The 12658-nt window shown below is 40.1% G+C and overlaps 2 protein-coding genes across 24 annotated transcripts in view; one reads left to right on the plus strand and one right to left on the minus strand.

Moving 5' to 3' along the window:
* The window catches only part of LOC132517005 (cysteine dioxygenase type 1), a 37999-nt gene extending 31398 nt beyond the window's left edge, over positions 1 to 6601 (minus strand). Inside the window, exons 1-2 of one of the 4 annotated variants that reach the window (XM_060143415.1) lie at positions 6245 to 6296; positions 4393 to 4454 (exon numbers count right to left, since the gene is read on the minus strand). In XM_060143415.1, coding sequence (XP_059999398.1) covers positions 4393 to 4399 — 7 coding nt within the window. In that variant the 5' untranslated portion in view covers positions 4400 to 4454; positions 6245 to 6296. Of the gene's footprint in view, positions 1 to 4392; positions 4455 to 6244 lie in introns of all 4 variants that reach the window. The other 3 variants (XM_060143416.1, XM_060143418.1, XM_060143419.1) reach the window with 3 other exon arrangements.
* A 123-nt stretch (positions 6602 to 6724) lies between these two features.
* Positions 6725 to 12658, plus strand: part of AP3S1 (adaptor related protein complex 3 subunit sigma 1) — a 181746-nt gene continuing 175812 nt past the window's right edge. For 18 of the 20 annotated variants that reach the window (XM_060143437.1, XM_060143436.1, XM_060143424.1 and 15 more), the window contains exon 1: positions 6725 to 6986. In XM_060143437.1, coding sequence (XP_059999420.1) covers positions 6918 to 6986 — 69 coding nt within the window. In that variant the 5' untranslated portion in view covers positions 6725 to 6917. The remainder of the gene's footprint in view (positions 6987 to 12658) is intronic. The other 2 variants (XM_060143420.1, XM_060143441.1) reach the window with 2 other exon arrangements.

The raw sequence follows: 12658 nt of genomic DNA on the forward strand, positions 1-12658 counted from the left end.
GAAATTAAGAGATCAGCAACTTAAAACAAGCACGTACAGATACAGGCTCCTCATACAAAAACCTCATGTTAACTGCAAAACAAAAATCTATAATAGATACACAAAAAAGAAAAATGAATCCAAACATAATACTAAAGACAGTCGTCAAATCATAAGAGAAGAGAATAAAAGGGGGAAAAAAGACCTACAAAGATAAATCCAAAATAATTAACAAAATGGCAATAGGAACATACATATCGATAATTACCTTAAGTGAAAACAGACTAAATGCTCCAACCAAAGATAGACTGGCTGAATGGATACAAAAACAAGACCTACCTACCTTGCTGCCTACCAGAGACACATTTCGGACCTAGACACACATACAGACAGAAAGTGTGGAGATGGAAAAAAGGTATTCCACACAAATGGAACTCTTAAAGAAAGCTGCAGTTGCAATATTTATATCAGACAAAATAGACTTTTAAATAAAGACTGTTACAAGAGACAAAGAAGGACACTATATAATAATGAAAGGATCAATCGAAGAAGATATAACAATTGTAAATATATATGCACCCAACACAGGAGCACCTCAATATATAAGGCAAATGTTAACAAACATAAAACGAGTAACTGACAGTAACACAACAATAGTGGGGGACTTTAACACCCCACTTACATCAATGAACAGATTATCCAGACAGAAAATCAACAAGGAAATACAGGCCTTAAACAACACATTAGGTTAGACAGTCTTAACTGATAGTTATAGAGCATTCCAACCGAAAGCAGCAGAATACACATTCTTTTCAAGTACACATGGAACATTCTCTAGGATAGATCACATGCTGAAACACAAAGCTAGCCTTGGTAAATTTAAGAAAACTGAATTCATATCAAGCATCTTCTCCGACCACAACATTACCAGACTAGAAATCAACTACTAGAAAAAAACTGCAAAAAACACAAACACGTGGAAGCTAAACAATATGCTACTAAACAACCAATGGCTCACTGAAGAAATCAAAGAGGTAATTAAAAATACCCAGAGACAAATGAAACCAAACACACAATGATCTAAAACCTGTGGAACACAGCAAAAGCAGTTCTAAAAGGAAAGTTCATAGTGATACAAGCTTACCTCAGGAAAGAAGAAAAATCTCAGACAACTTAACCTTACATCTAAAGCAACTAGAGAAAGAACAAACAAAACCCAAAGTTAGTAGGACGAAAGAAATCGTAAAGATTAGAGCAGAAATAAATGAAACAGAGACGAAGAAAACAACAGAAAAGATCAAAGAAACTAAAACCTGGTTCTTTGAAAAGATAAACAAAATTGATAAACCTTTAGTCAGACTCATCAAGAAAAAAAGGGAGAGGGCCCAAATTAATAAAATCAGAAATGAAAAAGTACAAGTTACAACAGACACCACAGAAATACAAAGGATCATAAGAGACTACTCTGAGCGACTATATGCCAATAAAATGGACAACCTAGAAGAAATGGATAAATTCTTAGAAAGCTACAATCTTCCAAGACTGAACCAGGAAGGAATAGAAAATATGAACAGACCAATTACCAATACTAAAATTGAATCAGTAATTTAAAAACTGCCAATAAACAGAAGTCCAGGACCAGATGGCTTCACAGGTGAATTCTACCAAATACTTAGAGAATAATTAACATGTATCCTTCTGAAACTATTCCAAAAAATTTCAGAGGAAGGAACACTTTTTAACTCATTCTATGAGGCCATCATCACCCTGATACCAAAACCAGAAAAAGACATCACAAAAAAAGAAAATTGTAGGCCAGTATCACCAATGAACATAGATGCAAAAGTCCTCAACAAAATACTAGCAAACTGATCCTTACAATATATGAAAAGGATCACACATCATGATCAAGTGGGATTTATCCCAGGGATGTAAGGAGTTTTCAATATCTGCAAATCAATCAATGTGATACAAAACTACTAGAACTCTTCAATGAATTTGGTTAAGTTGTTCAACACAAAATTAATGTACAGTAATCTGTTGCATTTCCTTTTTTTTTTTAGGCTGCACTGTGAGGGATATGGGATCTTAGTTCCCTGGCCAGGGATCAAACTTGTGCTCCTGCACTGGGAGTGCAGAGTCTTAACCACTGGACCACCAGGGAAGTCACATCTGTTGCATTTCTACACACTAACAACAAAATATCAGAAAGAGAAATCAAGGAAATAATCTCATTTACCATTGCATGAAAAAAAATAAATTACCTAGGAATAAACATACCTAAGGAGGCAAAAGACCTGTATTCCAAAAACTGTAAGACACTGATGAAAGAAATTGAAGACAACACAGATAGAAAGATATACTGTGTTCTTGGATTGGAATAATCAGTGTTGTTAAAATGACTATGCTACCCAAGGCAATCTACAGATTCAACGCAATCTCTATAAAATTTCCAATGGCATTTTTCACAGAATTAAAACAAATATTTTTAAATTTTATATGGAAACATAAAAGACCTTGAATAGCCAAAACAATCTTGAGAAAGAAGAACAGAGCTGGAGGAATCACACTCCCTGCCTTCAGACTATACTGTGAAGCTACAGTCATCAAAACAGTACAGTACTGGCACAAAAACAGATACATAGATCAATGGAACAGGATAGAGAGCCCAGAAATAAACCCAACGCACTTATGGTCAAGCAATCTACTACAAAGGGGACAAGAATATACAATGGAGAAAAGACAGTGTCTTCAGTAGGTGGTGCTGGGAAAACTGGACGGCTACATGTAAAAGAATGAAATTAGAACATGCACTAACACCATACACAAAAATAAACTCAAAATATATTAAAGACCTAAATGTAAGACCGGATACTATAAAATTCCTAGACGAAAACACAGGCAGAACACTCTTGAAAATAAATTGCAGCAATATATATATATATATATATATATATATATATATATATATATATATATATATTTTTTTTTTTTTTGGATTAGTGTCCTAGAGTTATGGAAATAAAAGTAAATGTAAACAAATGGTACCTAATGAAAGTTAAAAGCTTTGGCACAGTGAAAGAAACCATAAACAAAATGAAAAGACTGGGAGAAAATATTTGCAAATGATGCAACAGACAAGGGATTAATTTCCAAAATATACAAAGAGCTCTTACAGCTTAATATCAAAAAACAAACAACCCAAACAAAAAATGGGCAGAAGTCCTAAACAGACATTTCTCCAAAGAAGATATAGACAGCCAAAAGACACAGGAAAGATGCTGAATATTGTTAATTATTAGAGAAATGCAAATCAAAACTACAATGAAATATCACCTCACACCAGTCAGAATGGCCATCATTTAAAAGTCTACAAATAATAAATGCTGGAGAGGGTGTGGAGAAAAAGGAAGCCTCCTACACTGTTGGTGGGAATGTAAATTGCAGCCACTATGGAGAACAGTATGGAGGTTCCTTAAAAAACTAAAAACTAAAAATAGAGTTACCATAAAACCCTGCAATCCCACTCCTGGCCATATATCTGGAGAAAACCATGATCGAAAAGATATATGCACCCGAATGTTCATAGCAGTACTATTTACAATAGCCAAGGCGTGGAAGAAACCTAAGTGTCCATCAACAGATGAATGGCTAAAGAGGATGTGGAATATCATTCAGCCATAAAAAGAATGAAATAATGCCACTGGCAGCAACATGGATGGACCTAGAGATCATCATATTAAGTGAAGTCAGAGAAAAACAATTACCATATGATATTACTTATATGCGGAATCTAAAAAATGGTACATATGAACTCATTTACAAAACAGAAATAGAGTCACAAACAGAAAACAAACTTATGGGGGGGATGCGGGGATAGATTAGGAGTTTGGTATTTATATATACACACTACTATATATAAAATAGGTAAACGACAAGGACCTGCTTATAGCACAGAGAACTATACTCACTATCTTGTAATAACGTAAAATGGAAAAGAATCTGATTAAGAAAATATACATATATGTATAACTGAATCACTTTGCCGTACACTTGAAACTAACACAACATTGTAAATTAACTATACTTCAATTTAAAAAAATTTAAAAAAAAGACATCCACAATCAAAGGAAACATCGAAAGCAGAGGTGTTCTGCTGCCCCCTAAAGTCAACTCTATTCTATTACAACCTTCCTGTCCCATTCCTTGGTATTAAAAATTGGGTCCCAATGAGGTTACTGAGATCAATTTACTGAAGTTTACCCCTGAAATGAAGCCATCTAGAACACATAATGCACAGTTTATCTTCCTACTAAAGTTTATCTCCCTTCTTCCATTTAGTAATCCTACCCTCAGTTATCTAAGCAAAAGAGATGAACTGGGAGATAGCTAAGGAGATTTTGGTTAACTCACCTTCCATACCTCCCTGTCCCTGTTCCTTCAATCCCCTGGGGCTATCAATCAGTCAACTGCAACTGGGCATTGCAAGAAAGTGAAGAAGAAAATAGTGAGTTGTACTACTGAAGAAGAGAGCGACAGCAAGAAGCTAGAGAAGGAAAAATATTTATTATGATTATAGTTGTACTTTATTATTAATTTTTTTAATTCTAAAGGTGATTTGTTTGTAGTTCTCCACTCTAGCTACACAGGAGACTCAACTGGGGGACCATGTATAAGAAAACAGATGTCTACATCAACTAAATCAGAATCTTCTGGAAATAGGGCCTCGGCACTGCTATGTTTAAAAGTTCCCTCAGGTGATCCTAAAGTGCCGCCATAACTAACAAGCTTGGTCAGCTTCAGTAATATGTAGATTAAACCAAAGGTGGAGCATATGAAACAGTTAAGCTTTTTCCATGAGAAAAGGTCCTCAAAAAAGGATGACAACTTCAGGGTAGACATTAAATAGCTAGAAAGTAAGTTTTCTATCACAGAGGCTAACTCAAATGCTCACAGGAGCCAGAAGGTGAAAATTCGATTTTTAAATGATAGTTAAAAATCATAAATTGTGCAGACTCAAGAAAACATGCCATATAACCTCAGGCCATATCTGGGAATGTGGGCCTTATTTTTTAGCCACAGTATTACACAGCAATCTTCAGGCTCAAGTACGTAGTTAATTGTTGACTAAGACTGCTAGATATTAAGACAAACTCTTTGAAAGTCTGTTTCTGCTTATAGTAAATTGCAAGGGAAAAAAGGGAACAACAGTACTGATTCACTTCGCTGTACAGCAGAAACTAACACAACATTGTTAACCAATTATACTCCAATAAGAAATTAAAAAAATCTCTAAAACTCATGGGATTCATCTAAAGAACGAGTCTAGTAGTTACCTACAGAAATAATTATAGTTTTTTGTTTATCTATTGGTGAATAATGTGGAAATGACAGAAAAGATTTCCCCCAAGTGTAGAGGCAGTCTGACTTAAAAGGGGGACAGTGCTGGGAGAGACAATTATCCTCCACAGCAGCAGAAAGTGAAGATGGATGAAAGGGCATGATATCACTGAGCACAACATGAGAAAACGAATTCCTGATTTTCTCATAGGCAACTCTACATAGAGTGCTCCACTTAGGAATTACTGTATTTTACAATGGCGAATTAATTCTCAAGAAATAAAGGGTTGAGGACTAATTCTCAAGCAATAAAGGGTCCAGTTCAAGCAACGAAATGATTCATTTACAAAGATTCCAAAACGGTGTTTTTGTTTTTTTTTAAAAAAGGCGATGCCTCTGCCTTTAGTTTTCCCTTAGCAGTCATCATACTGGGTAAAACCCCAGTTTTTTGGTCCAAGGTGTGAATTCACACTCATTTGGTATAAAAAACAGAGACCTAATCGGAAGGTGTGGATGCTAATTCAGATTTGCCACAGACCATCCTTATCAGCTAAAATCATTATTCAAATAATTAGATCCCGCGTTAAGTACTTGGAACTATCCAGATCCCACAGAGTTCCCACCTTCAAAGAGCTCTCAGTCTGGTCATTTCAAAGGAAGATAAGAGTACAGCGTAATAAATGCCGTGACATTCAAAAACTGGGTACCACACCGCGAAGGTGCGTCCAGAGATAGCTTTCTTTCGAGGCACTTAACTCAAACGTCTTAAAAGCCGAAAAGTATACTTCCTCTCTCCTGACTGGTCAAAAACCTCGTCTGGAACCGGCCCTCCTCTAAATTTTGTTTCTTTATTAGCCGCCATCCCTATTCGAAGACAACCTCAACCTCCCGTCTCTGCCCAGAGTGAAACTGCTCTGAAAATTACTTTTCTTCTTGGTGTCACCGGCAGGTTCTTCTGTTCCCGGAGAGACTGCAGCGGAAGAAGGGGGCTCCGGAGTGGCTGTTTCTGGGGAGACCTCCGTGGGTCCTTCACCTTCAGCAGCAATTGAGGGAGGAAGCTGCAGCGAAGACTCCGGTTCCTCAGCCATCTTGCTTGGAGGGAGGTGAGGGCGGAAGTGGTGGCTCAGCGCATACAGTGGGCGGGCTTTGCGCCGGAGAGCGGCGCTAGGGAGGTGCCGGAGTAGGGGCGGGGAGAACCCAAACCACCACTGAGAGTCGGAATTGCAGGTTGGTCCTCTGCGTCGAACCTGTTGCAGTCCCCTGACCGCTGATAGATCAACTACTGTTTCTCCGCCCCCCCCAACAGCAAGTTTCCGGAAAAGGTCGGTAGGCAACGTCCCCGTGAGCCTCCGGGAGCGCAAGCGCCCCTATGCTTCGAGCTCCGGCCTGGAGCTGTTTCCGCTTCCCTCCGCGCCGACCCCGCCCAGGCCCCGCCCTATCCAAGCCCTGCCCCGCAGCTCCGGGGGACGCGCGCGCGCGCGCGCGCGTGTGCGGGAGGGGGCGGGTGGGGAAGGATCGCCAGCAAGATCCCGAGGCGAGGCTCGCGCGCCCGCCCCCGCCCTGGCCCCCAGCTCCCACCCGGTCGGCCCGGCTCAGCCATGATCAAGGCGATCCTCATCTTTAACAACCACGGGAAGCCGCGGCTCTCCAAGTTCTACCAGCCCTACGTGAGTACCCCGCTGCAGCCGATTCGGGCTAGGGGGAGTCGTTGGCGGCCGGCGGCGCGCTCAGGACGACCCCCTCAAGCGCGCCGCGGCCCTTCTCGCGCCCCGGCCGTCTCGCGCTCCGGGCTGTCAGCCTCCCGGTGGGTGTGCCGGGTGCCCACCTCCCGCCGCGCTCCCTTCCTCCGACGTGGCTCTGCCCAGGTGGCTCCTCCGCCTGTCTGTGGGCTGGGTGGCTTCCCGGCTGCGCGGGCGAGGCCCTGGAGACTTCCCGGTGCGGGGCCGAAGCCAGTCGGTCAGCCGCAGCCCCCCTGCGCCCGCGAGCCCACCCGGCGCTCTCGCCGATCTGCAGCCCGCGGCTTCTGTTAGCAGCCGAGGGAGACGGCGCGGAGCCGGTAGGTCTCGCAGCTCCACCTCCGTGACTCCCAGCCTTTCCTGGTGGACTTCTTTCTCTTCTCCTGTGGACGGATGGGCTACTGTTTTTCGCTGCCATCCTGTCGTCACGCAGGAACTTTGGTTTTCTGCGTTTGGAGACATGCACGCTCAGTACAGTCTCTCCAGTAGGTTGCCTTACGAGATCTACTGCCCCTGTGACTTTCAGGTGTCTCCTTTTTAACGAAAAAGATAAGTGAGGACCTAACGTTTTTATGTGGCTTTTCCCCCAGTGGCTGCAATTTATCTACTCCTGCAATAACTGGCGAGGATTGTAGTTTGACCAGTTAGAACTGTGATGCTATACCTGAAAGTTACCATTTCAGCGGCTGGTTTGGCATTTTTCTACGTAAGGGAGTTTGTCCTAATTTATAGTTTTTCTTTCTCCTTACGAAGAATAGTAATATCTGTTAAACTCTTTTAGAAGTGTAAATATTGTTGAAAAATGCAGAAGATTTTAAGGTAGTGAAGGTAAGTAATTTATCAGTGTTTGAGGGAGGGTTACAGACAGATGTGCTTATCTGAGGGCAAAATTCACCACTATGTAGAACACAATATTAGGCTCTCAGTGGTGGGATTAATGTAGAGATAATACCTATTGCGTAGTATTGGGAATTTTGCTTAGAGCCAAAAAATGAGCTTTCAGCTAAATACTGAAAGTGTGCCAAGGCTAACACTTTTATGCAGATAAATCCCAGATGGAAATCATTCCTGCCGTTAAAAATTAAATGTGAAATGTCACTGCCTAAAATGATAATGCAGTCTGTGGAGGTGTTAGCTGAAGTGAGAAATCTTGAGCTCATTCCTCATTTCCTTAAGTAGTTTTGCTTTTGCTGGCGATAAAGAATATTTTCTACTACTCCTGTTTGGTTTTAGTGTAGCATAATTTAAATACTAATGCTCTAAGAATTCTACATCATTCTTTCATCCAGGATAAAATTCTAGTTGATTCTTCTGAGTGGAAAAAATCCCCTTGACTTTACATTGCTACCCATTTGCCTAAAATATAGTACTGTGCTAGCCTTTATTGAAGGAATCTTTCTTTTAGCCATTTTGCCTGTGCCATCCATTTGCAGTGTAGAAACAGTGTGTTCCAATGGTGAAACAATTTTAAAATGTGTTTTTCCATATCTCCACTTAATAACTAAGCACTAATCAAAGTAGAAGGTTTCATGGCTAATCTTTAATATCAGTGTAACTACTTCTGTAGTGTAGAATTTAACCACGTACAGAAAAATGTGTTGAATTTGGAAATCCAGGAATACATCTTTCTCTTGTCCAACGATGGCAACAGAAATATCTTTTACCTTACTCAGTAGGTAGCAGTGAAGGTTAATGTGGGAAGAGACAGTTGTTGCAGCAGTGGCAGCTCTGGTGTCATTTATGGTCATTGCTACATGACAGTGTTATGGGGGGGCAGGGAGCTAAGAGATGTAAAAAAGAAGAATCTAGTGGTTGCTGGACGTGTGGAAGTGGGGATGCTAGGAACTGTTACTGGTCTTTTATAAATTGAGTTTTGCTAACTGTGTATTTATTTTTGTCATTCAGGAATAATTTAAGATTATTTATTTATTTATATATTCGCTTTCTCTGATAGATCATAACCTGTTTGAGGGCAGAAATCTTTTTCATTCAGTCAATTCATTTATTCACTCTTTATTCCATTTGTTTGTCAGCAAATATTGATGTCATGCCTACCATGTGCAGGCAGTGTTTTAAAATTTGGAGGTGAACAAAGAGATAACTTCTGCTCTTTCAGCAGGGGCATAGACAAAGCTAATAGTAGAATATATACCATGCCGGATAATAATAAGTGCTGTGGGAAAAATAGAGCAGGGAAGGGTGATAGGGAATGCAAGGATGACACTTTAAAATAGGATAGTCAGGTAAGTTTTCACTGAGAAGATGATATTTGAGCAAAGACTTGAAGGAGGTGAGAAAGCCAGCCTTACAGGTATCTGGGGGAAGTTCTTTCCAGGCAGAGGGAGCAGCAGATGCAAAGGCCCTGAGGAGGGAATGCCTGTTTGAAGAACCTGTCTTATTGGAAGAATAGGTGCCAAGATGACTGGCCTGGCAAAAGCAGACTATGTAAGGAAAGAGGAGTTGGAAATGAAGTCTGCATGTACAGGGCATCAGAGTTTATTCTATTCTCACTGCCTGGAATGTCCTTCCCTTCCACTGCCAAATGTCTAGATTCCATGCTTAACTCAAACATCACTTAAGCATCCACTGAATCCTTTTATCTTGCCTAAAGACTTCTCTTGGTTCTTAGGATTTTATTTTTATCTTTATTATAGTATAATATTCTATTTCACATCCCAAAATTCCTTGGAGCATCCTATAGATTCCTTAAAGGAAGGTATCAGGTTTTAGATATACTTGTGTTACCCCCAGCAATCAACATTCAGCCTTGAATATAAAGAACTCCATACATTTTTGCTAAATGCATCCATCAGAGTTTCCTAGCTTGAGATGGAGTGTGGATTAGAAATGATTTCCTAAGGTTCCTTCCAACTCTTTTTTTTTGGCTGCGTTTGTCTTCATTGCTGCACGCTGGTTTTCTCTAGTTGCGGTGAGCTTGGGCTACTCTTTGTTGCTGTGTGCGGGCTTCTCATTGCGGTGGCTTCTCTTGTTGAGGAGTGTGGGCTCTAGGCGCGCAGGCTTCAGTAGTTGCAACGTGTGGACTCAGTAGTTGCAGCGTGTAGGCTCAGTAGTTGTGGCTCGCGGGCTCTAGAGCGCAGGCTCGGTAGTTGTGGTCCATGGGCTCAGTTGCTCCGCGGCATGTGGGATCCTCCCAGACCAGGGCTCGAACCCATGTCCCCTGCATTGGCAGGTGGATTCTTAGCAACTGTGCCACCAAGAAGTCCCCCTTCCAACTCTTAAAATTCAGTCCTTTATTAACTAGAAGTTTTAAGAATCCATGCCTTTAGGACAGAAGTAATGATGAAATAGCTGTAACTGCAACTGTTTGTTTTTAGTTGAAAGAAGTCTTTAAGAAGTAGATATCCAATAATATTGACAGTTTTTAGTTTAATTTATTAAGGGATATCTAGGTGTGTGGCTGGGGTACCAGTTCTGTACTCTGATAGGATGCTGAGGTTTGAGTCCAACAATATTGATTTGACACTGAGGAGTTTGAAAACTGTTTAACCATTTGCGAACCAGTTTCCCTTACTGCATTGGATTTCCATTTCTTATTTATCCTCCCTCATGATACAACAATTTATATGTTCATCTTTACCCTTTAATAGTCCATATTTCCAGTTCCTGCTGTAATAGATTTTTAGGTTTGATTGTGCCTCCAACCTGCTGTTATGTGAGGGACATACGAAGTCACACCAGTTTTTCTAAACTGAAGTTTTTGATTCATTCTGCTAGAGTCAGACGTTAAGATTTCAAGGGTGGACTCAGAATGCATCCACTTTTTTTTTTTTAACATCTTTATTGGAGTATAATTGCTTTACAATGGTATGTTAGTTTCTGCTTTACAACAAAGTGAATCAGTTATACATACACATATATCCCCATATCTCTTCCCTCTTGCATCTCCCTACCTCCCACCCTCCCTATCCCACCCCTCTAGGTGGTCACAAAGCACCAAGCTGATTTCTGTGTGCTATGCGGCTGCTTCCCACTGGCTATCTATTTTATATTTGGTAGTGTATATATGTCCATGCCACTCTCTCACTTTGTCCCAGCTTACCCTTCCCCCTCCCCATATCTTCAAGTCCATTCTCTAGTAGGTCTGTGTCTTTATTCCCATCTTGCCCCTAGGTTCTTCATGACCTTTTTTTTTTTTTCTTAGATTCCATATATATGTGTTAGCATATGGTATTTGTTTTTCTCTTTCTGACTTACTTCGCTCTGTATGGCAGACTCTAGGTCCATCCACCTCGCTACAAATAACTCAATTTCGTTTCTTTTTATGGCTGAGTAATATTCCATTGTATGTATGTGCCACATCTTCTTTATCCATTCATCGGTTGATGGACAATTAGGTTGCTTCCATGTCCTGGCTATTGTAAATAGAGAGGCAATGAACATTGTGGTACATGACTCTTTTTGAATTATGGTTTTCTCAGGGTATATGCCCAGTAGTGGGATTGCTGGGTCATATGGTAGTTCTATTTTTAGTTTTTTAAGGAACCTCCATACTGTGCTCCATAGTGGCTGTATCAGTTTACATCAGAATGCATCCACTTTTGTTTTTACCTTCTGTATCCTTGAGCTATGACTGCAGAAGTTCAAATATTTTTCTTGGTTTGTTTCTTTAATTGATATTTAGCCATAGCAACTTGGCAACAGTAAACTTTAGTGTTTTTATATTTGCTTGGCAATATTTGTGTATTACTATAAATGAGACTAATGAGATTTATATTTCATAAGCCAGATATATATATATATATATATATTTTGGCGGTACGCGGGCCTCTCACTGCTGTGGCCCCTCCCGTTGCGGAAAACAGGCTCCACACGCGCAGGCTCAGCGGCCAAGGCTCACAGGCCCAGCTGCTCCGCGGCATGTGGGATCCTCCCGGACCTGGGCACAAACCCGCATCCCCTGCATCGGCAGGCGGACTCTCAACCACTGCGCCACCAGGGAAGCCCCACCAGATATATTTTTACATAGCCATCAAGCAAGGAAAAAAAAAGCTCTTGGGTTATGATTCTCATGTTATTAATGCACCATGGCATATCCTTTGGTGAATATCTGTAATAAAGTAAAAGTGTTTTTTTAATATTAATTGTCTTAGTTGTGTCTACACATATAAAAAATTGTGTATGTATAAGCATACACACAAAGTGCAACAAGAAAGTTTTCAAACTCTTACATACACGAGTTGTCTCAATATTCTTATAAACTATGTCTGATTATTAAGTTGTTTGTCAACCAAATGCAAGCCCTAGAAGGAACTCTCAGATTGTTCTTTCCTTTTTTTTTTTAATGTATTTACATAAAAAATGTAAAGTGTAAGTATGTATAACTTTTTTTCTTTTTAAAAAATCTTTAAGAAAGGTGCATTGGTGTTTACTGATGTCTTTTTTGGCAGCTATTAAGACAACGTGACAGGTGGGATACTTAAACTTATTTTTGTGATGGAGACGTAGTTGTCAACAGTTCTAAGTATTAATTAAGGTATTAACACATATTAACATATAGTATTTGACTTTCATTAACAAGATAATTCAAAATGATTTGATTTCCTTCCATATGCGTTAGGATGCTTTTGGCTAGTAAGTTGGGT

Source organism: Lagenorhynchus albirostris, chromosome 3 (genome assembly GCF_949774975.1).
Source record: "Lagenorhynchus albirostris chromosome 3, mLagAlb1.1, whole genome shotgun sequence".
Taxonomy (NCBI): Eukaryota; Metazoa; Chordata; class Mammalia; order Artiodactyla; family Delphinidae; genus Lagenorhynchus; species Lagenorhynchus albirostris.